Source organism: Osmia bicornis, chromosome 14 (assembly GCF_907164935.1).
Source record: "Osmia bicornis bicornis chromosome 14, iOsmBic2.1, whole genome shotgun sequence".
Lineage (NCBI taxonomy): Eukaryota > Metazoa > Arthropoda > Insecta > Hymenoptera > Megachilidae > Osmia > Osmia bicornis.
In genome coordinates this window covers 3978020-4004525 of record NC_060229.1, presented here as the reverse complement: position 1 = coordinate 4004525, position 26506 = coordinate 3978020, and the positions used below count along the sequence as shown (strand labels likewise).

The window sequence follows — 26506 nt, the reverse complement described above, 5'->3', positions numbered from 1 at the left end:
TGGCGAACACGTGTTCGATAATACCCATAGGAAAATTCTTAAAAATTTGAAGGAAAATTTGAAATTCTGCCACGTGTATCGCTTTTGGAATAGGACATTTTGTAAATGATCGATCTTCATAGATCCTCATCGAAGCAATTCGATCGGTTAGGGGGCTCAGTAAGAGCGCACATGGCCTGCGCCACTTACATTAATGGCAGCCACTGTACCAGAACGTGGTGTGCGGGCAAGCTGGTGATCCGGTGTGTTGGTGAAACGTTGAGTGGCGCGGATCGACGCCGGGAAATGGGCGGTCGGTGAGGGAAACGAGGGACAAGGAGAAGGGAGACAGTGGCGCCTAAGCCCCGAGGCAGAGACGCCATGTTACTAAAGTGTGGGTGAGTGTCTGTGCGACGCACGATGAGCGGACACACACATTTTCATCTATGCGTGTATACCGTTTGATCTTACGCGCGCAAACACACGTATGGACGCTTGCACACGCGCGAAGCGTCCTGGTGAACGAAGGAAGAGGGACGCGGCAACTTACTTTTGCTGTGGATCATCAGCCTTCCTGACAGCCGGTCGCCTTTTTAGCTTTTGTCGTGCGCTATGTTGTTCCGTGCTACTTCTTTTCCCTCGTCACGAATAAAAGCACGCGAGTATGCCACGCTTTATGCGGGCTTTTAACTATGCCGCGCTCCGAACGAAAAATCCTCCTTTGTACGCGAGCAAGATATTCGCGTGTCATTTTCATTTTTATTTTCAATTTCACCGAGACTTTGAAGATGAGAAAAATTCTTGGTAATTGTTCTAACTGTTGCTGAGCGATCCGTAACGGTACGCGCAATACCGTATCGGTACATTAAGAAAATAAATGTGTTTCACGTTACACGGTTTTCCTAGCTGAAAGGGTTAAACGCGCCGCGATTACGCCCGCGTTCGAGACACCGCGTCCGTGGCTTTTAATGAAATTGCACTGCTCTTGTCGAGAAAGGTTTCATGCGTTAATGGGGGGATTACGAGGCGTAACAGGAACGAAATGTTTTACGAATACAGATCCAACAGGCTTTATTAACATAACTTATACATTCACCTAACATTATTTATTGATACAACTTGCATATATCTTTTGAAATTTATCGAACGATCCTTGGATAAAGAATAAAAAATATTCGAGTTCAATTGAAAATCATTTACTAAAAGAAGCGATGAAAGGCGATAAATCGTCGGTCTTTGTCCACTAATCGGCTTCCCTTTCGACCGGCGGTCGCATTATGCATACGAGGATCTTCCCGATGACCCTTTTCGCTTCTCGATAGATCTCTTATTTTCGTCCGAAGCCGGATCGATCGTCGACGAAGAGAAATCAGCACCTGGGACCAACCGGTTGTCGCAACGCAAAAGAGACGAGACGCTTATTAAATTCGCTCCGTTAATTCTCTGCTTCAAGTGGTTTCCTTGGAAAGAGTCTCCTCCGCGTATTTCTCTCGCAGACAACATAATCTTCCATCGTTCGCGTTGGTCTCTTTGTTACATTCACCCAGATGGCATAAGTTTTACGGAAAACGATCGTTTCCTCGAAGTTTAACGCGTATGTTTCAAACGGAGAATCATAATCCCCGTTCCGAGTGTTCCTTTTCAGGGGGTCTAAGCACGTCTGGTTCGATACTTGGAGCGTAACCATCGCAAAAGTCGACGGTACTCGGTTTATTTTTAGACGGGCATTAGCCAATTAACTATTAACTCGTTGGCGCCACGGCGCTGCTCCTATTTTTGCTTATTTCTTACCCGGAGTAATGCATCGTTGCCCTCTTCCGAATCTTCGGCATGCCGTCGAGGACAATCTGGTCCATAGCGAACCCTGGTAAGTGCAGCTCCCTAACTCTTTGCCAAATAAAACACGCTTCTGCCAGAAGCGGCCACGTTGTCGATATTATTCTCCTGTCCGGTCGCATCGAATCTTCTCGCCTCCTTCTCTCGTCCAACATCAGAGACAAAATTACACAATGTTCGAAGGCCGACACACGTTCCCATCTGTTGATGAATACGCTTTGATCTCGGCCGAGTTCAAAGCGTTTCATTGTTAAACGACAGATAACAACGATGAGAAAAACACTGGTTTAACGAGCGAACCGGCTCGGTTCGTTGACACTTGTCGTCCCCGCGATACATACGCGGCGATGCCTCTTAATTCCAAATCGACCAAGTGGAATTATCGCTTGCTAATTACGCTGGTGTACCAGGCTCGTTGGGAACTGGCGTGTAAATTATTTCACGCTCGAACGGGGATTGAACGTTCCTCGAAGTAAGGCAAATAAATCAAAAGGAATAATGAAAGAACGAAAGAAGCAGCACGCCGGAGAAACGTCTTGTTAGCGGCTCGTGGATGAACCAGTTAGACAAGCTGAAGATGTTTATCTGAGATATTTGGTCATTCGACGATGCCCGGAGGACGACGGGTATCCTACCTCAGAATCGAACCCATACGTTTAGCCGAGTGATTGATTCTCGTCGACCGCAACGAATTCGGTGGTCAAACGTTCCACGCGGATCCATAGTCCTATCCGACCACCACCTGGTCTTAACTGCTTGGTTAGTTCTCAGGGTAGACCTAATGGAATAATACGCTATTGTTTGTCATGGTTCCGAAGCCGACATGACTAAGACTGTCAGTCATTATATGATCGACGATGTTGAAAAAAAATAAGAAAGAAAGAATGGAAAGTTTCTTCGTATACGGTACGTTGATCGTGGGTCGATTTAACGGTGCAGATGGCTAGACTATGATTATTCATTATTCTCTTTTAATTCCATTATTTACTCGTTAAAGTACATGTACATTTCTCCCCCATTCGAATTTCTTACGTTATCGTTAAGTTTCCCCACGAATTTTCCTATCAACCCGATAGGATCGTGATAAAAATGTAAAGCTTGTAAACGGGAATGCAGTTTGCTGTACGCATAATAATTTATCTTATCAGTGTACACATTGGCATCGACAGCTCTTCACTACCGTTCAATTTACTTTTCACTTCCTGTCGCGCGCTTCACGTCCAGCACGAGACTCCTCGATAGCGTCCAAGCACGATTCACACGTAGTCCCTTCGACTCCCATAGTTATTCGCTTCCACCCTGACAAGGATGACTAATTGCATGGAAACGAACGAAGCACCTGGTTTCGGAGCCGCTTTACCGAATGGACGGAATTCGAACAACGGACACCGGGCCCGACGTTAGTCACGTCGTTCGAAACAAAAGGTTTCAACGAGTTGGTGTTTGCACGAAAGTGTCCCTCGTTGAGCTTCGTCACTCGATGACTCTTGAAATCGGTAGCATCCCACGTTTCCTGGGATCCAACGGGCCACCGTGCGTCCATCACCCTGAATAAACAGCAAGAATGTTCGATCGAAGCGGACGTGGAAATAATTATGAATTGAAACGTTGAAATAGTTTAGCGATGTCGATTATCTTTCAACGCTACTGACTAGAAGGACTCGAAAGCTGACCGGTATTATTCATGACAAAATTCTTTTCAATACGGACTCGTTTAGCCTGTCGGCGGTAGTTATCTCCTGCATGGCTGGTTTCTATTTTTATTTTACATTCGTTAGTCGATCAGGAGCGTACAATTAAGAAGGAGTTAATTTAGCTGAACTAATTTTAGTACTCGTAAAAGCTGCAATTAGATATAACGAGGAAACGCTTACCTGATTTAAGTTGCCCGAGAATGGAAGAAAATGAAAAGTCTTCGACTATAAATCTCGATGATCTTCGTACAAGAATCTTCATTACTCCATGTTGGTAATGGTATAAGGGTTCGCTTTCAGGAACCTACGAACAAAGAGAAAAATAATTATCATTGTTGCGAATTGAAAAAAATAACAAAGTTTCTAATCGACGAGGTCCAAAAATATCCCTCGATAGAAACTCGTTTACCAAAATGTACACCACGGCTGGGATTATCAGCCTCCCTTATCCTAATTCACCTCTATTTTCTGTGCACTCGAGGCTGAGTTCCTTCGGTGATAAAGAAAAATCCCTGGCGCCCGCGTTATCCTCGTGACAAGGCAACGTCGTTACGGACGCGGACAGAAACGTCGCCACATTACCGGTCGACCGTGTGAAACACGAGGAAATCGGGAAAGGAACGCGATATCGTCCCGCGTGCTCGTTCGGGATACAAGGTTCGAAGGCGAGATAAAGAAGGAAGAAAAGGAAGCAACACGTCCACGTAGGTGTATACGCGAGCCGAAGGCCAGGACATTGCCGAACTCGAAAAGCCACTTAACCGTTCCGGGGGCCGAAGATTAGAGGGTAGACCCCTGCCGGCTCTTCGGTGCATCGCTATCTGTTTCAAGGGATCCCTCGAAAGAGGAGGCTTTTGATAAGAGGCCAGTTGCACGGCTTTTAGTGAGCCGGCGACAAACCGGCCAGACGGAACCCACCGAAATCGGCCACCTAAGAAAAGGAACACGGAGACTTTTGCGGATAATAAAAACCGTCTTGGACGGAAACCGCTGACAGTCTGGCTCGATATCAGTTGAGATTCATTTTAGCCTCCGATCGCGGTTTTTAATTTGCCTTTCAGAGGACACGGCCACTCTGGTGGGCCAAAGTGATAGATGATGATTTTTTAAATATTTATTGAAACGGAACCTGTCCGCAAAAATGATACATTTGATTTGCGATAGAGCGCATAATTCTCGATTGTTTATCGAGAGGTATCGACAGTAAGGCGAGACACGTCGCACGTGGCAGGCTTATCGGATCGGCAATGAGAGGACTCCTTGTACGAGGTATTAATATCGGCAATATTTCAAGTCTGAACTGTCCGGCTAAGCCGATAATCTAGCTTCGGTACACGCGGTACCGATTTTCGACGCGCGACCACTCGATTGACCGTAACATCGACGACTATCGAGAGACAGTTGCAGTTTGTAACCTCGTGAACGGCGATTGTTAACGGGTCGCCGAGTTAATATTAGCACAAGGCTTTTCGTTCCGTTGCACCGCCGCTTTCCAATGGGATTTTTCAATCGTCTTTTAACAGGGCCGGGAACAAAGCGAGGGAAACAGCACGCGACTCGTCTAATATGTACAAGAAGGTAGCTTGTTTGCCTTCGAAAACGCAAACGCCACTGGTTCTGACATTTCTCTGGCTCTCACCACGGCTTTTCCGCTCGACAACAGAATCGAAACTTTTGCTTCGATCGTGAATCTGAAAACGTTGGAGAGCGGCTGGCAAGCTGCTCTACGCCAACGAACCAATGCCAAACAATTACAATTACAAGCTTACATGCGAACGTTGTTTCTTTAATAAAGAGACGAAACGAATTTTTGGCAGAGGCTCAAGGAAACGCGGGAAAAGCACGAGAATATTTCTCGATCGTACCGGATGGACGCGTACGAAAATCGAGGGATTAATAATTACGTTGTTTATAATCGACGATGGGATAAGAAAGAGAGGTTGAAAAACACAGCTGGCAATAAATCAAACTTTCCATTCGTGAAACTCTCGTACGATGCTCGTGTTTGGCATCGTAAAATACGCTCTTCATATCGTTTTCCTTCCCGGTAAAATGTCCTTACGTGTGATCGGACATCTTAGTCGAGGTTCGCGCTATTTACCGGCGAGAAACTTCACGGTAGACGAGGTAATAAAAATTTTCGGACCTTGTGATAACGTAGCAGGCGGCTAGGACCGATATCAGAGCAGCGATCGCCAATACCACCGCAGCCACGTGAAGAGGTTTCACTCGGCTCTGAAGGAAATGATCCGATGATTTCCGGCCTCCAGCGATCGGTCCTTGATCGGACTGAATCGACGACATTCCGCTAAGAGTATCTACATACATAATACAAACTTTCAATCATTTTTCGTCAAATAAATCTGCCTCTTTTTATTTTTCATTTTCTTATCGTAATCGTTCTAAAGAACGAAAGGGTTAGCGTGAATGAATTTCGAATGAAACTGGTTTCCTTGAACCGGGTGGACCGGTCGATCGGACAGTCGAGATTTCTCGGACACCTCTAATGGTTGTAGATCGTCGTGTTACGAAAGAGGTTAAACGAGATGATTATTTACCGGCATGGTCTAAGGTGGGCTCCACGGTAAACGGCCCCTCCTCGTCGTCGATCCACGTGGACACATTCACGTGGTGATCGGCGTTACAGTAGTCATGGGTGTCGCAACACTTCAATCTATGCCAGGGCATACGGATCCAGCCGGTCGACGATCGATCCACGTTGTCCGTTTGCTTCGACCTCGTGACCCAGGACTTTGTCTCGCACAACAATGGCGTGGCACCCCTGAGCAATGGCAACGCGCAACGGTTAACGATAAAACGGGCTCCAACTCGATAAAGTTCCGTGACCCCGGCGATACCATACGGGATTTAAATAACCATTTCGCTCGATTTACGTAGCGAGATTTCAATATTCCGCAACCGTATCGTCGTGTCATTTGTTCAGCCTCGAAGAGAAACCGATTGCTAGAAATTCATTCTGGAAAGGGTAAAATGGTACTCGAAATGGGGGTCAGTTACAGTTGTTTTGCGAGGCAACGCATCTTATCTTTGGTAAAAATTAATTTTTTTTCTCTTCTGGTCATCGTGGGTAATTGATACCGCGGCTATCTCTCGATAACCGTTAGAGTATTTAATTGGGATGTAATAAAAAGTGCTTGATTATTATTCGCGTCGAAATGATTTTTGACGTCTGTCCGCTAGAAAGAAAAGAAATAAGGAAAAAGAAATGATTCGTCAGAACCTTTCGAGTCTGATTATCTCGTCAAGGTTATCTGCTCGAAGCATAAAACCGTCCAGCGAATTTATCGTCGATCGTCGTCGGATCCGGGAAAAATTAAATCGTTTTCGATGTCGACTCGTACCGGTTCGAATTTATTCACCAATAACAAGAGAAAGGTTACAGGTCGTAGACTTACTTTTTATCGAATCGGTTACCGACGGTATCGTCAACACGTCAGTTCTTTTTCCTCGTTCAATTTTATTTCGACGCTCGAAAATAGAAAACGTTTCAAAAATCTCGATCGCTCTAGAAACATGCCGAGGGACTATTTTCAAAAGGAAAAATCTGAATATACCAACTCTGTGCATCCTTTCGTCGCGTTCTTTCCAAATTCCTGATTCCCATTCAGGATCAATTCCGTGTAACAAGAGAATCTCGTCTTGCACGTATCCAATCCGGCTTCCTTGCATACCTTGTTGGTGCACACGCATTTTCTCCCTGAAAATAACGACAAATATTTCCTGTCGTTTAAACGAACGACGTACGTTTCGTGTCACGGTGCATCAATTACAGGTGTATAGATCGTTCGATATCACTCGAATGTCCGTGCCTCGTAGCAATTACGTCGCCAGGAAAAATCGATAACATAGTTACAAGATATATCAAAACGACTTACCTTCGGCTGACTCGATGTTGCTCGACAGAAGCATCAAGAAGGCCAGGAAGAAACGCGCGCGGATCGTTGGCTCGATAACCGATCGATCGAAATACATACCGTGATCTCGACGCGATTCGACACTCACGAAGCTCTTGATAATGGAAAGAATCGTTCGCGTTAGTCGCGAAAAGAATCTCATTGATAAGGAAATCGACAACGATGCAGGATCGGTTTGTTATCGAAGACAGGATTATACATTATCATCTTGAAATTGTCTGTCCGCAAACGATCTTGATGAAAAACCGCACGATCGAACCGACCAAAGGAAATCACCACTCGAGGACGTGAAATTATTCAATGGCACTTGAAACGAACGAGTTTTAAGGTGATCGATATCGATGGAATAATCGGTTGATGTACGATCAATTTTTCGTCGTGTCCCATCGACGAACGGATAATTGTGAATAATAAAAATAGAAGGGTAGGGAGGAATTATTGAAAGTCTGTTGCCAGTTGGAATAAACTGGAGGCACTTGGACGTTGAATTGGTTCCAAGGAGGCAACCGTATCTCTCTCTGTTGGGGAAGTCACTCGTAAAAGCCGATCGAATCGAAGGCAGAATCACGGCGCCGAGTCGCGACTGACAACGAGACGTCGCGAAAACACGGGCGTGTTATCGGCGTAAAGGACTATTTGAAAATGTCCGAAGGAAGCTACAAGAAGCGACTTGTAACCAGCGTGGGCTCCTCTAATTTTAGTACCTCCCACTGGAAAGCGAAACGTATCCTTCTCTCTTCATCTTCTCACACCCATCGTTTTCGCTACTATTTCTTCTCTTTCCTTTGCTCATTTTTTATACTTCCCTCCTTTCTCTTTTACCTCGTTCTACCACTTCACGAATTTTGCTTCTACGTCTATTTTAATTCCGTCATCGGTGACATTCTTTCCTCGCATAACTTTGCCGAACAGACGTACAATCGTTTCTTTCGAGGACGTCTCTTTTTTATAGCTTTCCTCTTCTTCTTTTTCCTAATGTTTTGTATTGTATATTTTATATCGAAAAAAAGAGAAAAATAATTTTTTAAACATGACTGGATGTAAATTAATTGCAACTGGTCAGACATTTTTGAGGAAAAAGATTGAATTTTCAATCAATTGAAAGAATGCTCCATCTTTTATTTGTGGAGAAATAAAAAATAAAAGTTGTAATGTAGTTGTACTTAACAAGGCAACTAATAGCTTTTGTCTCTGGCACGGTCTGTTAGTTTGTTTTTCGTGGCTTCTCATCGGGGGTCGGCATAATCTTTGCGTCCCCTCTGGGACCACAATTTATTCGTACTTTTGCCGGATTTTGCCTGCCTTTTTGCGCTCTCCGGCCTCTTTTAAAGTCGGTCGATTTATTGGAAGAACAACACGGACTCGTTTATACCGCCACGGGAAGCATTTCGCGGACGACTTCCAGATGGAAGAACCTGCTTCTTTGCGTTCAACCGACCATGGAAATTCTCGTGTTTATCGATTAGATTATTAATTAGTCCCGCGTAAATTGCACAGGTAATCAGTGATGCACTCATCTAGAAAATTCATTTATCTTTCACTCTTCCATCAATTCCCGCCTTTCAACAGAACGATCTTTCTCTGCTCGTGTTTTCATAGTTCAAAGACCACGGACGTGTCGTCGTCGCTTTTTAAAGAATTCTGATGTGTCTATTTTTTTTTACACTTCCCCTAAATTCGACCGATTTATTGGAACAATAATGTCTAGACCGTAGTCGCGTTCGTATCTTTCTGTGACATATTTCGTATCGTCCAGATGCAACCAATCTTTGTCGGAACAGAATCCTCGTTAACGGACAACGGCGCCGGAAAATGGCGCTGGGAAAGCGAAATAGAAGCGACGAAAAGAAAGTTGCGTCTGTCGACAATTTTCAGCTTTCTAACGTGAATAGATTACACGTTTAATCATCGATTTTGCGGATTTAATTTACTCGAGTAATTGGAGTTGGCGTTGGACTGCATCCAACATTATAAGATTAATACTCGATATCTTTAATTATCCTTATAATTATGCATTATTTATACCGCAACAGACACAAAAATCACTAATTGAAACTGATTGAATTTGAAATGCAGGAACTTAATTAACCGTGTATGTATGTTGTGTCATACTAAGCATGGTTATTTCTACTGTACCAGTTTACATAGGATAAAAAGAACGATTCGTGTTGGTTGAAAATCGAACGACTTTCGAACGTCTCAATCGTGAGCATCGGCATCCAGTAACCAGGCAGACGAGAGTTTAATTCCCTGGTTGGTTTCCTGTCCATGCAACATTAAGCAGAGCCCCACTGGTTGCACATTTCTTTATCGTCGTTGGTCGAGTGACAGTAAAAGCTGGCCTGGGTTATCGGAATGACACTTCGTTACAGTCGAACGAGGTCGCCGCCAGTCTACTTACTCCCTTGCTACTTCTTATTGCACGAGAACGGATCAAGTGTTCGTCGTAAAAAAAGATTTGCTCCGAGCACAAGGATTTCTTTCACTCGGTTAATTTATTAAAATGTATCGGAAACGTGCGACGGAATAGACCGATTCGAGCGAGGTGAAGAGTTGCAATTTAAATTCCTCTGTTCAAGTGTCTCGTTGCAGCTTGCATCCTTTCGCTCTCGATTATTTTCGTATTTTCAATGACGATATTTTGATTTCATAAAAATCTTCATCCGCTACACGATGTTAGCCTAATTAACGTTAATTAACTGAACGATTAAATCGTGAGAATTGTAGCTTGTAGCCTCTCTTGAAACGAGCTCGAGGAAAAAAAAGGAGGATGCACGAATATTAGTAATTGCAACACATCGAAATTGTTTATTTAGAGAACTTTTTATCACGGTTTTGCTACAATCGTTTATAATGATCAAACGGTAGTTTCCACTCTCATCCTACGCAACTAATTACAATCACACTCGTGCGAAATGTCAAACGTGTATATCTGTATTTTTTTCTTTCGGTGCATACTAATTAATTTGATTTCTCGCTCGTTTCGCAACCAACTATAACGTCAAACTGATTATCACGGCAAATTGTACTACGAAAACAATGCATTCTACGTTAATTTTAATTAATCATCGAATTGACATGATCACAGCCAATCATTTCACGATAGAGTATGATATTGCGATACAGAAAATTATCAAATTATTCGATTCCTTGGTTCTGTATAACAGGATAGTCCTTATCTGCGCAAAACGTATTACTTCTTCCCCCTTCTTCAATTAAAAAATTTTAATCTCGAAGAAAACTGCAAATCGGAAAATAAGGACCAACTTACTAGTCGATCAGTGCATTCCTTGATTACGTTTTAAGGCTGTTAAATACCAAGATCAAGAACGATCGTCGTAGAAGCTCGCGCGGCTCTACAAACGTTGAAGTTTCTCCGGATTCCTCCCTTCTGCGAAGATTACCACGATTAACCGTTATCGAGGGATCGATCTTGAGACAGGAAAGCGGCGAGTAGCTGGTTAGAAGGAAAAGGAAGACGAAGAGTCGCGAAGATAAAGAGAAAGACAGACGGCAAGGGTGGAAAGGAGAGAGATAAAGAAAGATGCGCGAATAGATAGGGAATACACGTCGCCTTGAGTTGCATTCGCTCGATTGTCCTTTTTAATTAGCCCCCGATCTGTTGGTAGCCGGGCAGGTACGTCGACCAGGCTCGAGCGTGTCTTCTTAATTGTTAATGGGAGTTACGCCCATTCGAGGCCTCGAGAACGAGTTTCGATCGGGCTGGTTGCATCGTGCTCGATCGAATGGAAGCAGAATACAGATCGGTTCGAAAATCCGAAAATGCCTGACCGATGTTACGAAGCGACGAAACGACTTAGGGTCTAATCAATTCCGTTCTGCAATTTGTACTCCACTGACGCTATCGTAGATCACCGTTTTTCAATTCCACGTATCTTGCCTCGAATCGAAAAACGATGATCGGTGTAACGATTTGTCAGAAACATTTGCATTCCATGATTCTGATTGCTCCCGAGGGATTAATTATACAATTTTTCAGTTGGATCCAAGTAACTCTAATGATAGATCGAACATGGAGATATGATCTCGTTTAAAATCGTTCATTTGTTCAGAATGCTGCCAGTGATCGAAGCCGCGACCGATTATCATGTCCGGGGTAGCTAAGTAAAAAGTCGCGTTTATCTTAAATGTTCTCCGCAAGGTAATGACGCTGTTAGGTCGTTCTGACCGATCGAAGTAGCTCTCGAAGCGACACGATGTCTTTCGAGTAACATTACCTTGCAAAATGCCAGACGATGATCTTCCACTCTCGTCTCGTCGGCATAATCGTTTCGCTTAAGACAAAAGAACTTCACGCAACAACAGGGGCTGTAATAAAAATCAATGCACGTGTGATGTTATTAGTACCCGAGGTAGCAACCGAGGGTTACTCTTCAGGGTTCGATGAAAGTGAACTTTGGAATTTTGCTACCAGTTAAATTGATATAAATAATGCACGTACGTGGTTCGTTCTAGGCAGTGAAGTAATCATCCAGGAAATGGAAAAACCACAATATTGTTATTATCTGAGAACGACAACCGACAACTCGTTCAGCGAAATGTAATTTACAATAACAGGCTACAATATTTTAGAATATAAATTGGAATTAAATGATAGTAAAATTCTGAAGCTTCATTTCTAAGATCTGTAGAAATACATCAATTTCTACCATTGTCCGTTCACTGAGATAACAAAACTGGTACTTACTCAGGTGATTGACTGCCGGCTGCGAGGCAACCACAAACATTTTTCTGTGCGATGGGAAAAACTCCGATGTCGGGATTATACTTATCGATATCTCGTTCTGGTTGCTTCCTGGCGGATTACCATGATCGTTTCGTCGATTGTCGTGTGTGCTGTGTCTTAATGGTACACCTTGAATATTATGTCTGCAATTACTGACTATATAGCTGCTCACCTAGTTTCAAAAAAGGAATCAAAAAGCCCCTTAGAAAATTAACGATCGAACAGAAACTAAACGAACATGCTACATCGTTTCTAGGGATACGACACAGACGATTTACACGACAAACAGACTGGAACAACACGATTCTGAACTAGCTACGCTTAGTTTTTATTTTTCATTTTTACGAATGATTTCAACGAGAACACCGGCTCAATTTTAAGATTCAAATCCGCGGGGATGGTTCTCTTGTAAGATCTCTAAGGTGATCGATTTCCAGTGATTACTTACCGAAGAGATGATGAAAACAGCGAGTAAAGCAATGCCTAGCCAAAAGTACCAGGCTTCCCAAAAGTGTCGTGGTGGCCGTCTTTGTACCAATAGACAACACTGAGAATTGCAACAACAATACAAGCAATATTTATCTGGAGTGCACGCGTACGGTTTAATCGTTTCACCGTCTTCGGTACTGTTTTTTAGAACCACGTTACACTCGTAATAAAAGCGTGCCATATTAGTCGAACATAATGTTAAAACGTTGAGGTTCGATGAAAATTGGCTGGATTATAATTAAAAATTGGCAAAGAAACGAGACGTCGCGCGAATCGATCAAGCGGCATTGAGTCACGAACGATCTAAAAAAAAAAGGGCTTGTTATTTTCGGAATGCATAACGCCGTCGGCGCCGCTTAATTTACCACACCAGACACCTGTTCCCCTTACTTACCGGGTTGATGACACGCGGCAAACACGCAAAATACTCTATCTGGTTCGCTTGCTTTTTGATTTTTCGTCTGGTCGCGGCGGTGAAACGACGGGAAAGCTTTCAAGCTCGGCCACGTACCCGGGTACGACTGTTTTGTCGCTCATTTGTCCGTTCAGTCTTATCACCGACTGAACACTGGACAGGCTTGAAATAATCGATAGAACGAGCTTGCAATGTCCTTATTCACACGCGACTTCCGATCGATACGTTAAATTGACCGAGTTTGTAACTTTGAAAAATTGCGCTCGTCGACGATCAAAATCGACCGCGATTCTTCCTCGTCTTTCCATCGTATCGACTTAGAAACTTGAAAAAAATAATTAAAAAACTTGGTTCGTTATTAAGAAATTTATTACGAAACTTTTGAATGAAATACAGATTTGTACAGTCGATAAATTCTATACTACTAGAATGAAATTCTTACGTTACAGTTTCAAGGAACCGAGGACCTCGAAATAATAAAAATAAATAAGAGTAAAGTTAATATTGATTCGAATCGTGAGGGGGTGGAGGTGGAGGAGGACCTCTCGGTGGAAAGGGTGGTCGAAATTGCGGAGGCGGAGGAGGTGGCGGGCCACCTTGAGAGACGGGAGGTGGTGGTGGGTGCCTCCAGGTAGGTGGTGGCCTCGGTGGTGGAGGTTGAAATTGACCGAATTGTGGGGGCGGAGGTGCTCCGGTAGAAGACGGAGGCGGAGGCGGTGGGAACTGTCCTTGAGGCGGCCCACTGACACCCCAATGAGGAGGTGGTGGCGCCATCATTCTCGGGGTCGTTTGTTGTGCTTGTGATGTAGGGACAGGCATGGGTGGTAATGGGGGTGGCATGCCAGGAGGTAAAGGAGGATGAGTTGCCATTGACATTGGAGGCAAGGGAGGTGGTGGAATACTTGATGGAGGGAAACCACTGGACGGTGGTGGTGGAACAGGAGGCGGAGGTGGATGACCCATTGGGGGTCCTGGGGTTGCCGGGGGTGGTGGAGGAGGTACCACCATGCCATGATGCATCACATGATGCTGGGGATGATGAGCAGCTTGATGAGAAGCCGCGCTTGAATTCGGCATCGGAGGTGGTGCCAATGGAGGCGCGTCGGCGAACAGTTGATGAGGTCTGTCGGCTTGACTTAGCGGATTTTGGGCAGCTAACAATCGTTCCGCCGCACTTCCGTGCCTTTCTCCCTTAGCGTCGCGTTTAAAGGCGTAGGATACGGAAATAGGTCTGTTACACAGGTACTGACCATTCATGGCTTCTATACTTGCATCAGACGCATCAAAGGAGGCGAAATTTATGAACGCAAAACCCTTTGAATTTCCCGTTTCTGGATCTCTCATTATCTGTAACATAAATATATTTTAACATAGTAGACTAGTGTATATCCAATTATCCAATTATCAGGATATAATACCTTTGGGGTTTGTAGTATAACACCAAATGCACTGAAGGTATCGTACAATAGTTTCTCATCAACTTCTGGATCAAGATTTCCAATAAAAATGTTAGCCCCAACATCCAAGTTCTTCTGATGGGCACTTGCTTTATTTACCCTTATAGGTTTTCCATATAATTTTATCATATTCATTATCTTAATTGCATAATCTGCATCCTCTTCCCCCATGAACTCAACAAATCCATAACCCTGATGCATTTGAGTCACCCTGTCTTTAGGCATGTGGACATTGACTGAAAAATATTATACAATCGATTTTAATTAAACATCTGAAAATAGTTAATATTAGGTTGTCTATTATGTTGATTACATACCCACTGGTCCTGACTGAACAAACAGTTCCCACATGAGGGACTCTGTAACTTTATCATCCAGTCCACCAACATATATCGTGGCATCTGAAAATATACAGATTTTATATAAAACATTAGAAATTAATAACTATTGAGTGGAATTAGTATTTATGTTTACTTAACCTAATATATCTTAACGATTTCAACTGTAATGCTTTGCAAAAAATATTTGTCACAGTTACAATTATTATATGATGTATTACAATTAACGAAAAGCTGTTAAAATGTTATAAATACATATTTCGATCGTAAATTTACCTTGATTACGTTCGGCAATAGGACCGGCCGCCATGATTATTCCTAGTCTGTAAGTTTCACCATTTGGATGTGTTGTGGTAATCCTGAATCCAGAAAAAACACGACACTAAAATATAAGTTACTCTTTGGTGAAACCATAGGCGAGGTATAGAATAGACCTTCACCCAATGCTTTTTTGTGTCTCGCTTCTAGGGGACCCTAGAACCCCCTTACCATTTATGTTTCACATCCTACTATACCAACACAACCCTTCTATCACAACCCTTTTGGTGGCAGGAACTTTATCACTTTACTTAGGCAATTAAAGACACAATTTTGACCCCCTTTGATTCCTTCAATAATTATTAAAATAATTGTCTGAGAAGTTTGTATGTATTCACTTATTTCTCATTTGGCTCGTTTGATTTTTGATAAAATACAAAAATAATTAAGAATTATACTGAAATATACTGTAAGAATAATAATTAAACAGAATTATGAAAGATGTTCACACGCGAAAGTTATAAAAATAACACATTTCAGTTAAGAAATTATAATAAAATTAATAAACAATCGAAAAATTAAAAATTATACTGAAATAAATTGTAATAATAATAATTGAACAAAATTATACGAGATAACCATGCGTAAAAGTAATAAAAATAATCATTTTTAATAGTTAAAGCAATAAATTAATTAATAAATTGTTGTAAAATTAAAAATTTTTAATTAACTAATAAAATTAACGAACTGGAGTCAACGGTAGTTCAGGAATGCGGTGATGCGGAACATCACGGTTCCTCAAGCACAACCGGTGCGTATTGTAAACACTATGACCCAGAGCAGGATCATACCTAATCAGTCTTATCGCGACCGCCGTGTAGTACGGATCTACCTGTTAAACATATACTGATACGGGTTCACAACCAGCGTGGTCAAACATGTGGTCACTCATGTGTTACCAGGTGTGTTAGCGTGTGTTGCCTAGTGTGTTTCCCGTGCATTTTTGGAATATTTATACGGATTTATTAGTGGATTTTGTGGTGTGGTCTCCCATGTATTTTGACAGTTTTATACAAGTGCATTAGTGTATCCTATGGTGTGGTACCCCATGTATTTTGGAATGCATACGCATGTGTTTTATGGTGTTTCATGGTGTGGGTCCCAATGTGATTTTGCATATTTATACCGATTTATTAGTTGGTTTTGTGGTGTAGTTCCCTATGTATTTTACCGAACTTTTATAATTATTTAATGGTGTTTAATGGTGTAGTACCCTATATATTTTTCCCGTACTTTTACAAATGTATTACTATGTTTTATGGGGTGGATATTATTTTGCATGCGTATTTTTAAATTTGCATTGGTGTTGGGATATTTGCAAAATTATAAATATCTGTTCATTGCATGTTTGCATTAATTAATTATAATACAAATGTTAATTAAAAAATGTATATCGTTCAAGAATCGTGATTTTTTGGGTTTCAGAAGGATACTTTGGTCAAAGCTAGGGTACCATTTCCATGGCGAGCTACTGATCAATCATGGGTCAATCATGGATCAACCATGGGTCATTCTTAGGTACATTGCGAGCGCAGTGATGCAGGTCAACGATCGGTGAGTCGCATGTTTTAAAGTTCCTCCGGTTCCCATCATGTCGTAGGACGAATGGTCCGAAACTACACGGGAATTGGTTGTAATTTTTATCTTCTGAGTGAGCATAGTGACACACGAATATCAATGTATCATTTTTATACAATGATAATCGTGAAAATTATTTTTCTGTGTTTTATTTGTTAGCTCAGGCTAGGGTTATCTTGTACATATTTACATATATAGATTTCAAATTTAATAAAAATGTAGAGAAGTCGGATGACCCTCCGATTTCAGAATACATTTTCTTTTTCATATGTACAAGAAGGTATTTCGCGATGAGCCGAATTCAAAGTCAAAGTAATAAGCATGAATATCTTTTATTGTTCGAAATAATTACTTTGATAACGAAATCGCTCCTGAAATTGAAACGTTTCTTAGTTTTATTCGTATTATTTGAATGATATTCTTTCTTTTAACAAAGTAAGAATATCAATGCATTAACTTTTACTAATCATACATTTTAGCTTAGGCATTTCAGCACACATGAAGAAAACTGGTAGGTGCAAACACCTTTGGCCTTGTTCATTTCTATGCCCAAAGCTCATTCGGGTACTTAGATGTACTCGCGTGGGTGGAGGGCGGTGGACAAGGTTTAGTTTTAAAAATGATATATTGTGGCGACTGACAAAAATAGTGAACCAATAGTAAACCACGATATAAATTCCACATGTGTGTGTGTGGTTAGGATGTGGGATTTGTATCGTTTATTAATAACTTTAATTTTCTATAATATTACAAAGCAATTAGAGTATATTTATCGAGACTAAATTGAAAAGTTATTAGAATGCATAATTAAATGTGTTACTTTAACATAATGTTCACTATTATTTGTCAGTCGATTTCAGCAAAAAGGTATGAATTTATTAGAGTGTGAATGTTGAATTGAACTCGGGTGTCGGAGGCGTCCCGGGACGTTCTCCCTAGGTATAGGCTTTTTTGCACCCGGGTGGTTATGTGAGAACCGTGGAGTGAATTTTTGTGAGAATGATTTTTGCCCTTTTTTAAATATAGCAATAGGCAGGCAGGTAGTTTACTTCTGGTGTGATTGAGTTTAGTTTATAAGTAGGCAGGGCCAGAGCAAGCTTTCATGTTTCTCTTCGTATTCTTCTCTAATACGTGAGAAGCTTGTATCTGGGGTTGGGAAACAAGAAATCAAGAGAAAAGATGAAAATGCAATTTAATTAATTTATCAATTAATTAATTTAGCATTCTCTCTTGATTTTTCTTAAGGCCAAGCCTTAGTTTCTAAGTCGTAGTCGTGGTATTAGACCCGATTACAAAAATGAAATATTAAAGTGAAGTGAAATTAAAAATATTTTATGCTTGGACATTTGTAAAAATGGTGCATGTAGGCGAATAACGATTCATGGAATTATTACTCGTTTATGTGTTTCCTTTTTACGAATGTTTGAGCAAGCGTAAAATTTTCGCGAGTGATTTTTGTGAGGCTATTGCCGAAGAAAGAAGAGGCTATATGCTGAAGAGCCCCGGCAAAATTTGCCCTGAAGAGGGGAACTACTAATGGCTGTCCATCTTCGGATGGACAGTCATTCTGTCACTATGCTCGCTAATCTTCTTTGTTTTTTTTTGTATGTGCCTTTTGCAAATATTGAACTCAAAATTATACGAGTTCCATACTAAACTCGTTATTTCCCCTATTTGTTTTTGGTTTATTATTTTATTGCAGCAAATTATTCTTTTCCTATTGATTTTACATATGAATTATATTTCAGATTCCCTTTTAAAATAAATTCAATTTATTTAAAACATTATAGTCTGCTTAAATTTTCATTTTATTAAATACTTCTGAGATTGCAAGGGTAGTTATATTTTTGTTTCTGCATTTTATCGTTTCAGTTGTTCCTAAGATTATGATGTTAATAATTATATATTCTGTTTCAGCATTGTGTTGTTAAATTGTTATTTTCTCAATTGTTACTGAACTTTCATAAGTTCATTATATTTTCTGTTTCAGCATTTCTTTCTTGAAAATTTTTCTTAAATTTTGATCTTAATAATTATATTTTCTGTTGCAGGATTTTATTATTGAAATTGTTATTTCATGTTGTTTGTTTTTGAGTGTTTGTATGTTTTAGGTGGGTCACTATCTTAGCGTCCTCCACGTGGTGTGACCTGGTAATTGATATCGTTTTCTAAAGATAACTTTTACGAAGTTATATCATTTCATAAAAAGAATCTTTAGAAAGCGATATCAACAAAATGGCTGGTAAAAATAAGGGTTTAAGCTGTCGGTATTTCAGAATGTGACACGAAGTCTCGTAAGATGGTAGGTCTATTCTTTATCTCGTCTGTGGCATACGCATATAGTAAAGTTTCACAAGGCCATAAATCAACACAAATTGTACAAAACCAACATATTTAAATTTATTGAACCATACTGATAGTAACATAAAATAACATCATAATTTATAACAATTCTTTAAACAAATATACAATTAAATTCTTTTGGAATGTTCATTGTTCAGTTAGCACTGGGTCCTTGGGCTTCTTGAGTTGCTAAAATAAATATATCAATAATTATTGTTTGATCCATATTATCATTGGTAAAAACAATTTACCCTTATAAGAATATTCTAAAGCAGTTGCTATAGTCCTCATATCCCCTTCAATGCTACGTGCCCAATTTTCAGCATCACCAATTTCTTTCAATGCACTTGAAAAGGCTTCTACTAAATTCAACCAACACTGTGTCTGTTTTGCAAAATTTGTTGCACTATGTTGTAATTGTTTTGCTTCTGCATCCAATTTCTTTTGATTCAAGTATGCTTGGGCTACTCTGTGATATAAAATATTCCTTTAATAAGAGTATTATCCTGTTGCATTCTATAACAGTCATCCAATACTTACCCTACATTTAGGTGATCAACCAAAGCCTGTGTTAAGTTACTTGCAGCTTGAACAGCTTCCTTTCTTTTCTGTTCTATTAAAATAACATCAGATTTAACATGATCTTCTATGGTTGTGATAAGGTGATAGATGTAGAAAATTGTGTATTTTACCTTGTCTCTCTTTCCTTGCTGCTTGCTTGCTTTGATGCTCTTTCACAATTGCAGACAACATTCTTTTTAATAAGCAAATATGACAATTTGTGAGATACTGACTGCTACAGGTTACATATACATAAATACTATAGGCTTTGCTTCTCCTGAAAAATTCATAAGTAATGTCATGCTTTCATTCAGAAATCTTCTCTTGAATGTGTGTTGCTTAAAATAATTTACTTACAATTAAGTGCTATATGTTCTTCTGTTTATTGATTACAAAAGCAAGTGTATTTCAATCAGGTAATGTGACATTTTGAGTGTCAAAAAGTTCCCTGTGAATTCTGCTTAAGGCATTAGAGTGTGGACAGACATTATAAGTATATCATTCCAATGTTGAGACAATGGTGGAAATATTGACCAATCAACAATGAGTAGCACGATGGTATAGTGTATTTTAATCATTTGATCAATCAATGATTGGACAAAATGAGAGAAAAACAAACATTTGGATGAGAGATTCTTCAGCAAAGGATAGTGTTCATCAGCAGATGGCGTTGTATCCGAATTTTTTAAGTTCTAGTATACGGAATAACGAGTATGGCGACTAATTCTGGTTAGTGTGAAGTTTACCTGTTGATAATCGAATCGAAATTGACTGGAAGGAACTTAGGAAATAATTCCAATTATAACGGGCCGCACTGCCTTCAGCGAACACCTCGTTGAATAAAACATTCTGCTCTAATGAGGTGGTCAACATTTTCATACAAAACAAGTGTAACCAAACGATGTACCAGAATCTCAAGAGTACGAAAATTAGAAAAGACGTGTTGCCATTATTTATACATCTAGCATAAGTCGTTCGATAATGGTATTCATAGTTGCAAATGCACTGTGAAGGACCTGATTATTAATGATTCTTCACAGTTTTCATTCACGTGTAACGAAATAAATAAAAATGTAATGTAATTGCTGTGCATATTCGTATAATTAACTCTCTCTATTTTTCTTTGGATAAGAGTGTTTCAAAAATTTCATGTGAGAGAATGGCAATTCGCATTACATTAGAATGTGGGCACGCATCCATGTTACGCATGCGTACCACTCCTCAGGGTTACACTCATGATTGGGAAGTGTTTGTGAGGGGTATTGATAATGCTGAGATTCACCACTATGTTGAAAAAGGTAAATACACTTTGGGGTGAACTCTGCTGATTTTTGAGTACAAGGTGAATCTAGTGTCTTAATGATTTGCCTTTTAAATTTTAGTGGTTTTTCAATTACATGAAACATTCTCAAAACCAAAGAGGGTCTTAAAAGAACCACCATTTGTGATAAAAGAATCTGGATATGCTGGTTTTGTAATTCCAATTCATATTTATTTAAAAAACAAGGAAGAAGGTAGCAAAAAGATAGAAATTTTTTATGATCTTAACTTACAACCAAGTGGTCCTGCTATCACAAATGTTATAAGGCATACTGAAATAATTAATAATCCCTCTGATGAATTCAGGAGGAAACTATTAAAAGGTGGTGGTGTAAGTACATGTTAATTTAATCTTTACAAATATTTTATGCTTCTGTGCAGCTTGTAATGGATATTGTATAAATAGGTTATTGTGAGCAGTTCTGAAAATTCAATTGAAAAGAATGAAAGCAAAACCCCAGCCACACTTGGTAAACCAAAGTTGAGCGGAAGCGATTCGAAGAAACACAAAAATGCGGAGTCGAAAATGTCGAATTCTTTTGCCGAATTGTTTGGAACCCCGTTGAAACCTACGAAAGTTTCTCAGGAAGCTAAAAAGCCTACGCAGGCCGAAAAATCATCGGCTTCCAAATCGTTAGTTACCCCCGAAAAGTCTGATAAGGTGGACAAGCCTAAGCTTAAGGATAGTCCTCACAAAGATAGTAAAAAAGAGAAGGTAGATGATAAAAAGGACAAGAAGATCAGAGATCCGTCTAAAGAGAAAAATCGTAGTAAAGAGAAATCAAAAAGGCCTTCTAGTCCAACAAATAAAAGTCATTCGAGCCCTTCGAATAAAAGACCCCCATCACCTCCTCCAGTTTCCTTAAAAAGACCTCCCAGTCCTTCTCTTCCTCCGGCGAAGAGGCCGACGTCTCCGAAACCGAAGGAGAAAGAGCCTAAGAAATTAACCGTGGAGAAAGAGAAGGACAAAAATAAAGAGAAAGATAAATCGAAAGACAGTTCGAAAAACGTTGCGGACTCTTCGAAGAGCGAGAAGAAGAGAGACAAGAAGAAGCACAAAGAAGATCGCGACAAAGAGCGTAAAGATAAGTATAAAGAAGGTGAACGATCAGCTTCGAAGGAGGCTGTGAAACTAAACGAAAAGAAAAGTGATAAACCAGAGAAATCGGAGAAATCCGAGAAGGAGAAGAGCCAAGAGTACAAATCGGCGAAGGACGGAAGAAAATCGCCGAAACCTCCGAAGGAGAATGAGAAACCAAAGGAAGAGAAGGTGTTGAAGGCGGAAAAATCGGAGAAGCCTGAGAAGTCTGACAAAACGAAAGATGGCAAGAGCGAGAAGGACAGGCAGAAGCACAAGCATAAGAAGAGGGACAAGAAGGATAAACGAGACAGTAGTAAAGACAGAGAGAAAAAGGAGAAACGGGAGAGAATAAAATCATCGACTGAAAAACAAAACAATGTGCCTAACTTGTTACAAGAAATACCGGAAAGGGATAGTAGCGACTCGGCGCCATCGGTTGATGACGATTCCTTTACCGAATCGAAGTTAGTGCCTAGCGTTAAAAAAGAGGTAGAAAATCAGACGGTATCTACTCCTCCTACGGAAATGGCTAAACCGTTATCACTCACGATGCCCGCGGACATTAAGAAGGAAAAGGTTGAACGAATCAAGAAGGAAAAACCGAAGGGAAGCAAAGGAGAGGAGAAAGAAACTCGGAAGAGGAAACGAAGAAGCGAAAGTAAAGGAGACGACGATCATGTGGTTAAAAGGGAGAAGGACAGAGGTCATTCTACGTCTCCTCCTTTGGAGCCTGTTTCCTCGAGTCAATCGCCAGTGGTGGTTGACCAGGAAACGGTTCACCTGACCAAGGACAAGGATGATCGCAATGCGACGGAACCAATGGTTGAGAAAAGCGCGGAAATGGAAGCGGAACAAGTGGCTCCGGATTCGACTAACAGTACGCTGGTCGAGTCGGACATGGGTGAACCGCCGGTGTTCTCCGAAGACTATGTGTCTCAATTGAAGGACTTGCAACAGAAAATAATGACGTTGCAAGATAATCAAGAGCTACAGCGAGTTGTCCAGGTAATCGCGGAGACGGGTCAGTACGAGATCACCAAGAAGACGTTTGATTTTGATCTGTGCGCCCTGGATCGTAGAACAGTGCAACGTCTGCAACAATTCTTCGCGTCGTGACCGTCTGTAGCTTAAATCATGACATCCATCGTTTATTACATATTATTAATCTATGTATTGAGTCACTAAGTTATTTGAGCTTACAACCGATACTTTCGATATTAATACGAGTCGTATATATGTGTATGTATGCGTAAGACTTCAGAAAGATTCGCAGTTACACCTTCTTGAGAAAAAGAAAACGATAGGAGATCGCTTTTGTCTGAGCATACGTTCGAATTTTCGTTTTGATCGCATTGCATAAGTTATGCGTTAAAAAAAAAAAAGAATTTTGAGTACGAGTTGCAACAAGATACATGGTATTGTCTTTCTTAGTCGTCACGAGATTAGCTTATTTTCTGACATTCTTGCAGGTTTGCAGCATATGTTATTTTTGTTATTTTGTATATAGAAAATATACATAGAATCTGTATAAAGCACAGATTTGGAATTGTACATTTTAACCATGTAAAATAGAGAATTTTTTACCTGTTTCTCTGAGGAATATCGGAACATGGTCTACAGTGCATTTATTCGTGTTATGTAGACACACCATATGTATATGGATATATATATACATATATATGTATTTGATTTCTTGTATTATAAATATAAAAGATTACGTTGATTTTTACGGTAATCGGGGTCGTTTGAGAATTTCGTGCATCACATTGCCTTGTAACATAGATATATTCTTGATATCTCGTGGAGAATTTAACGTGGGTTCACCTACTTGAATCGCACGCAAAAAAAAAATGAAAAAAAAAAGAAAAAAATACAAAAACACCTATTATATTTATTGATATTTTCATACGCGTCGTGATTAATGTAAGAGCGAGCAAAGCGATCATTTGATAATTTATATTTGTTGGTAAACGTCGACGTACTTTTTGTATCGTACATGTAACACTTGTATAACGAGGTAGATCACAGTGGTCTAAAAGAAAAATTAAAAAACACACACATTTAACACGCGACGATCGTATAGGTATATACCATGCAACATTTTTATTTACTTGTACAGAATATTTCGTAAGTATTAAATTGATAGAATAGTCGAGGGGTAAGCAACATTGACACGTCATAGAAAAATGAAAAATACAACTTTTATACTTATTTTCAAATCATTGGTCATTCATTTCTTAGTTCACACGTGTCGATGCGTTTCCCCTGATCTTGTGATGCATTCGGGGTTGTGTTTGCTTCTTCAAACGAGAAAATGAATGTTTCACGTATTTTGCCGATGGAAAGGAAAACTTTGTACCGCACAAATTTATATCAATATTCGGTCCGCACCGTGTAAATGTATGTTCGAAGTGAAAAGAAAGAATCCTTTGCTGTCGTGTTAAGAAGAAAATCCACAGAGCGGTCACGATGTTGCGTGCAATTGATACACCAAATAGTCTAATGTTTTTTGATAACGTTATCTTATAGTTAATGAAGATTGTACATTAGATAAGTACCGTGGTAGTTTGTATAGTTTTTGCAGGAAGTTATTTATTACACCCGACGAAAACGATCGAATGTCGATCAAACGGACCGGCAGATTGTTAAAGAGACGCTAATTAAATATGCCTGAAACGCATATTATTCCTTGCATTTTCTCTCGTCTCGTTGAGAATCAATTTGATTCATTTCCTACGACGTTCGAACGACGCATTGCCAAAACTGTAGTAACATTAATTTTTCAATGTTACGATCGGGGAATCGTGATTGGAAATTCGAGATCGATCGTTGAGGAAGTTATTGATTTATCTGTTTAGCGAAACAAAGATACCTAATTTCTTGAATCTGTACCGTTTCTATTGGTTTCCTTGAAATCGTAACACTTTTATGCTATCGATCAAAGAGAGTCTGTTAAAACTAGGGCATTACTAGAAACTGCAGGATAGTTGCTTTATCTGCATACCATTTTTTTATCAATTGGAATTATTGGTTAAATATATTGTTATATTAATTAACGGATTCGATTATTCGAATGGAATTTTGATTACAAAAGAATCGTACTAACTTTCGTTGATCAACACTATAAATTTTATGATATCATTGTTTTAGTTGATTTTTTCGAATGACCTTTTGTGTCAGAAAATACGCTTGCAGTTTTATCATTAGCCTGATACGTATGTATTACGCGACATGATACGCAGTTTTAGCAACGAGAAAGATAACGAGAGATTTTCTAGCAGAATGTTATTGCCTTATCATGTCCGTTGTGTTTTTTATCGTTAGAATTTTTTTTTATACTTATACGTGGATATATTGTCTTCGTATCTTTTTTTTTTTGGATGTGTATGTGTGCAGTATATTTTCCTCCTTTATTTTTGTTTCGTAGACTATTCATGTTTTACAGACGAGATATTGTATATTTGTTTGTTGCATGCTCGAGTTTTGATTAGACGTTAAGTTTGTTGTGGGGTGTCGTATACGTGTCCAGACTGGCTCGTATCGAAGTCATTGTACGATTACCGAACGTTTTTGATAGACTAATTAATTGTATAAAGAATGTGCACAATTGCGCGAATCGAGAGATTAACCGAGGATTGTCACTGATGTACATAGTAGATAACGAATAATCGCGAATTGCGTATAATTAATCATGACCTACGAGAAAATATAGTACAAGACAGTACTCCTGAATCGATATGCCATTCGGTGTACATTTATACGTTCAGTGTACATTTAATGAGTACCTTTGGTGATTAATAAACATCTCATATAACTGTGCCTCTATCAAACATGCATTGCAATCTTCTACGAACTTAGAAACTAAGGAAATCGCAGTAATTTTTCAAAAAAAAGAAAGAAAAAAAAGGTATTTATTATTTTGTAAATTGTAGCTTCATTTCGAGGGATGAGGGATTGGAAATGGGGTGCTTTTTTATAGGATTTTAAATCTTATTTTTAGAACAATTATATTATAACAACAAAGGTTATTGAAAATTAGGCCAACTGAACAATTTAGTCTTTAACTAATTAATTAATTAATTTTGTTTCAGATGTGTCGAGATGGAAGTGAATTTTCATGGGTTGGAGTTTTCAAGTTGCATCGCGGACGAAAGTTATTAGAAATTTGAGCAATTTAGCCTTCAACTAATTAAATAATTAATTTTGTTTCAGATGTATCGAGACGGAAGTGAATTTTCCTGGGTTGGAGTTTCCAAGTTGCATTGTGGATAATGTGCTGCTATACCAAGCCTAGTGAGTAGCATATTTGAAACTGGTTATATTTTTTTCATTGTTAAAATAAGCTACCCTATCTGCCTGTAAACCGAATTCCTTACCTGAATGGGTCAGACAGGGTGTCGACGCGTATGCAGCAT

General features: G+C 39.8%; 5 protein-coding genes across 6 annotated transcripts; 1 reads left to right on the top strand and 4 right to left on the bottom strand.

The window, feature by feature from the left end:
* Positions 1-2781: 2781 nt before the first annotated feature.
* On the bottom strand, positions 2782-8060 carry LOC114872739. Its single transcript, XM_029180301.2, has 6 exons — positions 7406-8060; positions 7089-7227; positions 6068-6291; positions 5656-5827; positions 3690-3813; positions 2782-3362 (listed from the first exon to the last, which is right to left on the bottom strand). Exons 1-5 carry the CDS (start codon positions 7584-7586, stop codon positions 3771-3773), a joined length of 759 nt encoding a protein of 252 aa, XP_029036134.1. The 5' UTR covers positions 7587-8060; the 3' UTR covers positions 2782-3362; positions 3690-3770.
* A 2165-nt stretch (positions 8061-10225) lies between these two features.
* Positions 10226-13217, bottom strand: LOC114872730. 2 transcript variants are annotated; one of them, XR_006830062.1, is made up of 5 exons: positions 13075-13217; positions 12640-12983; positions 12153-12363; positions 11683-11773; positions 10226-10835 (listed from the first exon to the last, which is right to left on the bottom strand). XR_006830062.1 is itself a non-coding variant. In XM_029180282.2 (4 exons), the coding sequence occupies exons 2-4, from the start codon at positions 12859-12861 to the stop codon at positions 11757-11759; spliced, it is 450 nt and encodes a 149-aa protein (XP_029036115.1). In that variant the 5' UTR covers positions 12862-12983; positions 13075-13217; the 3' UTR covers positions 10226-11756. The 2 variants fall into 2 exon arrangements, 1 of the variants encoding a protein (XP_029036115.1); XM_029180282.2 differs by having other exon boundaries at positions 10226-11773.
* A 229-nt stretch (positions 13218-13446) lies between these two features.
* LOC114872726 (splicing factor 3B subunit 4) lies at positions 13447-15235 on the bottom strand. The gene is made up of 4 exons (XM_029180278.2): positions 15167-15235; positions 14870-14953; positions 14514-14788; positions 13447-14442 (listed from the first exon to the last, which is right to left on the bottom strand). Exons 1-4 carry the CDS (start codon positions 15198-15200, stop codon positions 13594-13596), a joined length of 1242 nt encoding a protein of 413 aa, XP_029036111.1. The 5' UTR covers positions 15201-15235; the 3' UTR covers positions 13447-13593.
* A 3929-nt stretch (positions 15236-19164) lies between these two features.
* LOC114872758 (biogenesis of lysosome-related organelles complex 1 subunit 1) lies at positions 19165-20156 on the bottom strand. The gene is made up of 5 exons (XM_029180338.2): positions 20048-20156; positions 19822-19967; positions 19670-19742; positions 19381-19598; positions 19165-19318 (listed from the first exon to the last, which is right to left on the bottom strand). The coding sequence occupies exons 2-5, from the start codon at positions 19880-19882 to the stop codon at positions 19284-19286; spliced, it is 387 nt and encodes a 128-aa protein (XP_029036171.1). The 5' UTR covers positions 19883-19967; positions 20048-20156; the 3' UTR covers positions 19165-19283.
* Positions 20157-20397: 241 nt separating this feature from the next.
* Positions 20398-25921, top strand: LOC114872753 (protein AF-9). Its single transcript, XM_029180331.2, has 3 exons — positions 20398-20988; positions 21073-21341; positions 21417-25921. Exons 1-3 carry the CDS (start codon positions 20850-20852, stop codon positions 23205-23207), a joined length of 2199 nt encoding a protein of 732 aa, XP_029036164.2. The 5' UTR covers positions 20398-20849; the 3' UTR covers positions 23208-25921.
* Positions 25922-26506: the final 585 nt, after the last annotated feature.

Excerpts from the sequence above, each read along its gene's own strand:
- LOC114872739 (XM_029180301.2), bottom strand. The coding sequence starts at position 7,586 with ATGAGATTCTTTTCGCGACTAACGCGAACGATTCTTTCCATTATCAAG. Across the intron at positions 7,228-7,405 it reads CAACATCGAGTCAGCCGAAG|GGAGAAAATGCGTGTGCACC; the intron begins GTAAGTCGTTTT and ends CGTTATTTTCAG. Across the intron at positions 6,292-7,088 it reads GCGACGAAAGGATGCACAGA|GGGTGCCACGCCATTGTTGT; the intron begins GTTGGTATATTC and ends GCCATTGCTCAG.
- LOC114872730 (XM_029180282.2), bottom strand. The coding sequence starts at position 12,861 with ATGGCACGCTTTTATTACGAGTGTAACGTGGTTCTAAAAAACAGTACC. Across the intron at positions 12,364-12,639 it reads CTGTTTTCATCATCTCTTCG|GTGAGCAGCTATATAGTCAG; the intron begins GTAAGTAATCAC and ends TTTTGAAACTAG.
- LOC114872726 (XM_029180278.2), bottom strand. The coding sequence starts at position 15,200 with ATGGCGGCCGGTCCTATTGCCGAACGTAATCAAG. Across the intron at positions 14,789-14,869 it reads TGTTCAGTCAGGACCAGTGG|TCAATGTCCACATGCCTAAA; the intron begins GTATGTAATCAA and ends AATATTTTTCAG. Across the intron at positions 14,443-14,513 it reads TTATACTACAAACCCCAAAG|ATAATGAGAGATCCAGAAAC; the intron begins GTATTATATCCT and ends TTTATGTTACAG.
- LOC114872758 (XM_029180338.2), bottom strand. The coding sequence starts at position 19,882 with ATGTTGTCTGCAATTGTGAAAGAGCATCAAAGCAAGCAAGCAGCAAGG. Across the intron at positions 19,743-19,821 it reads AGCAAGGAAAGAGAGACAAG|AACAGAAAAGAAAGGAAGCT; the intron begins GTAAAATACACA and ends TTATTTTAATAG. Across the intron at positions 19,599-19,669 it reads GTTGATCACCTAAATGTAGG|AGTAGCCCAAGCATACTTGA; the intron begins GTAAGTATTGGA and ends TTTATATCACAG.
- LOC114872753 (XM_029180331.2), top strand. The coding sequence starts at position 20,850 with ATGGCAATTCGCATTACATTAGAATGTGGGCACGCATCCATGTTACGC. Across the intron at positions 20,989-21,072 it reads TCACCACTATGTTGAAAAAG|TGGTTTTTCAATTACATGAA; the intron begins GTAAATACACTT and ends TTTAAATTTTAG. Across the intron at positions 21,342-21,416 it reads AACTATTAAAAGGTGGTGGT|GTTATTGTGAGCAGTTCTGA; the intron begins GTAAGTACATGT and ends TTGTATAAATAG.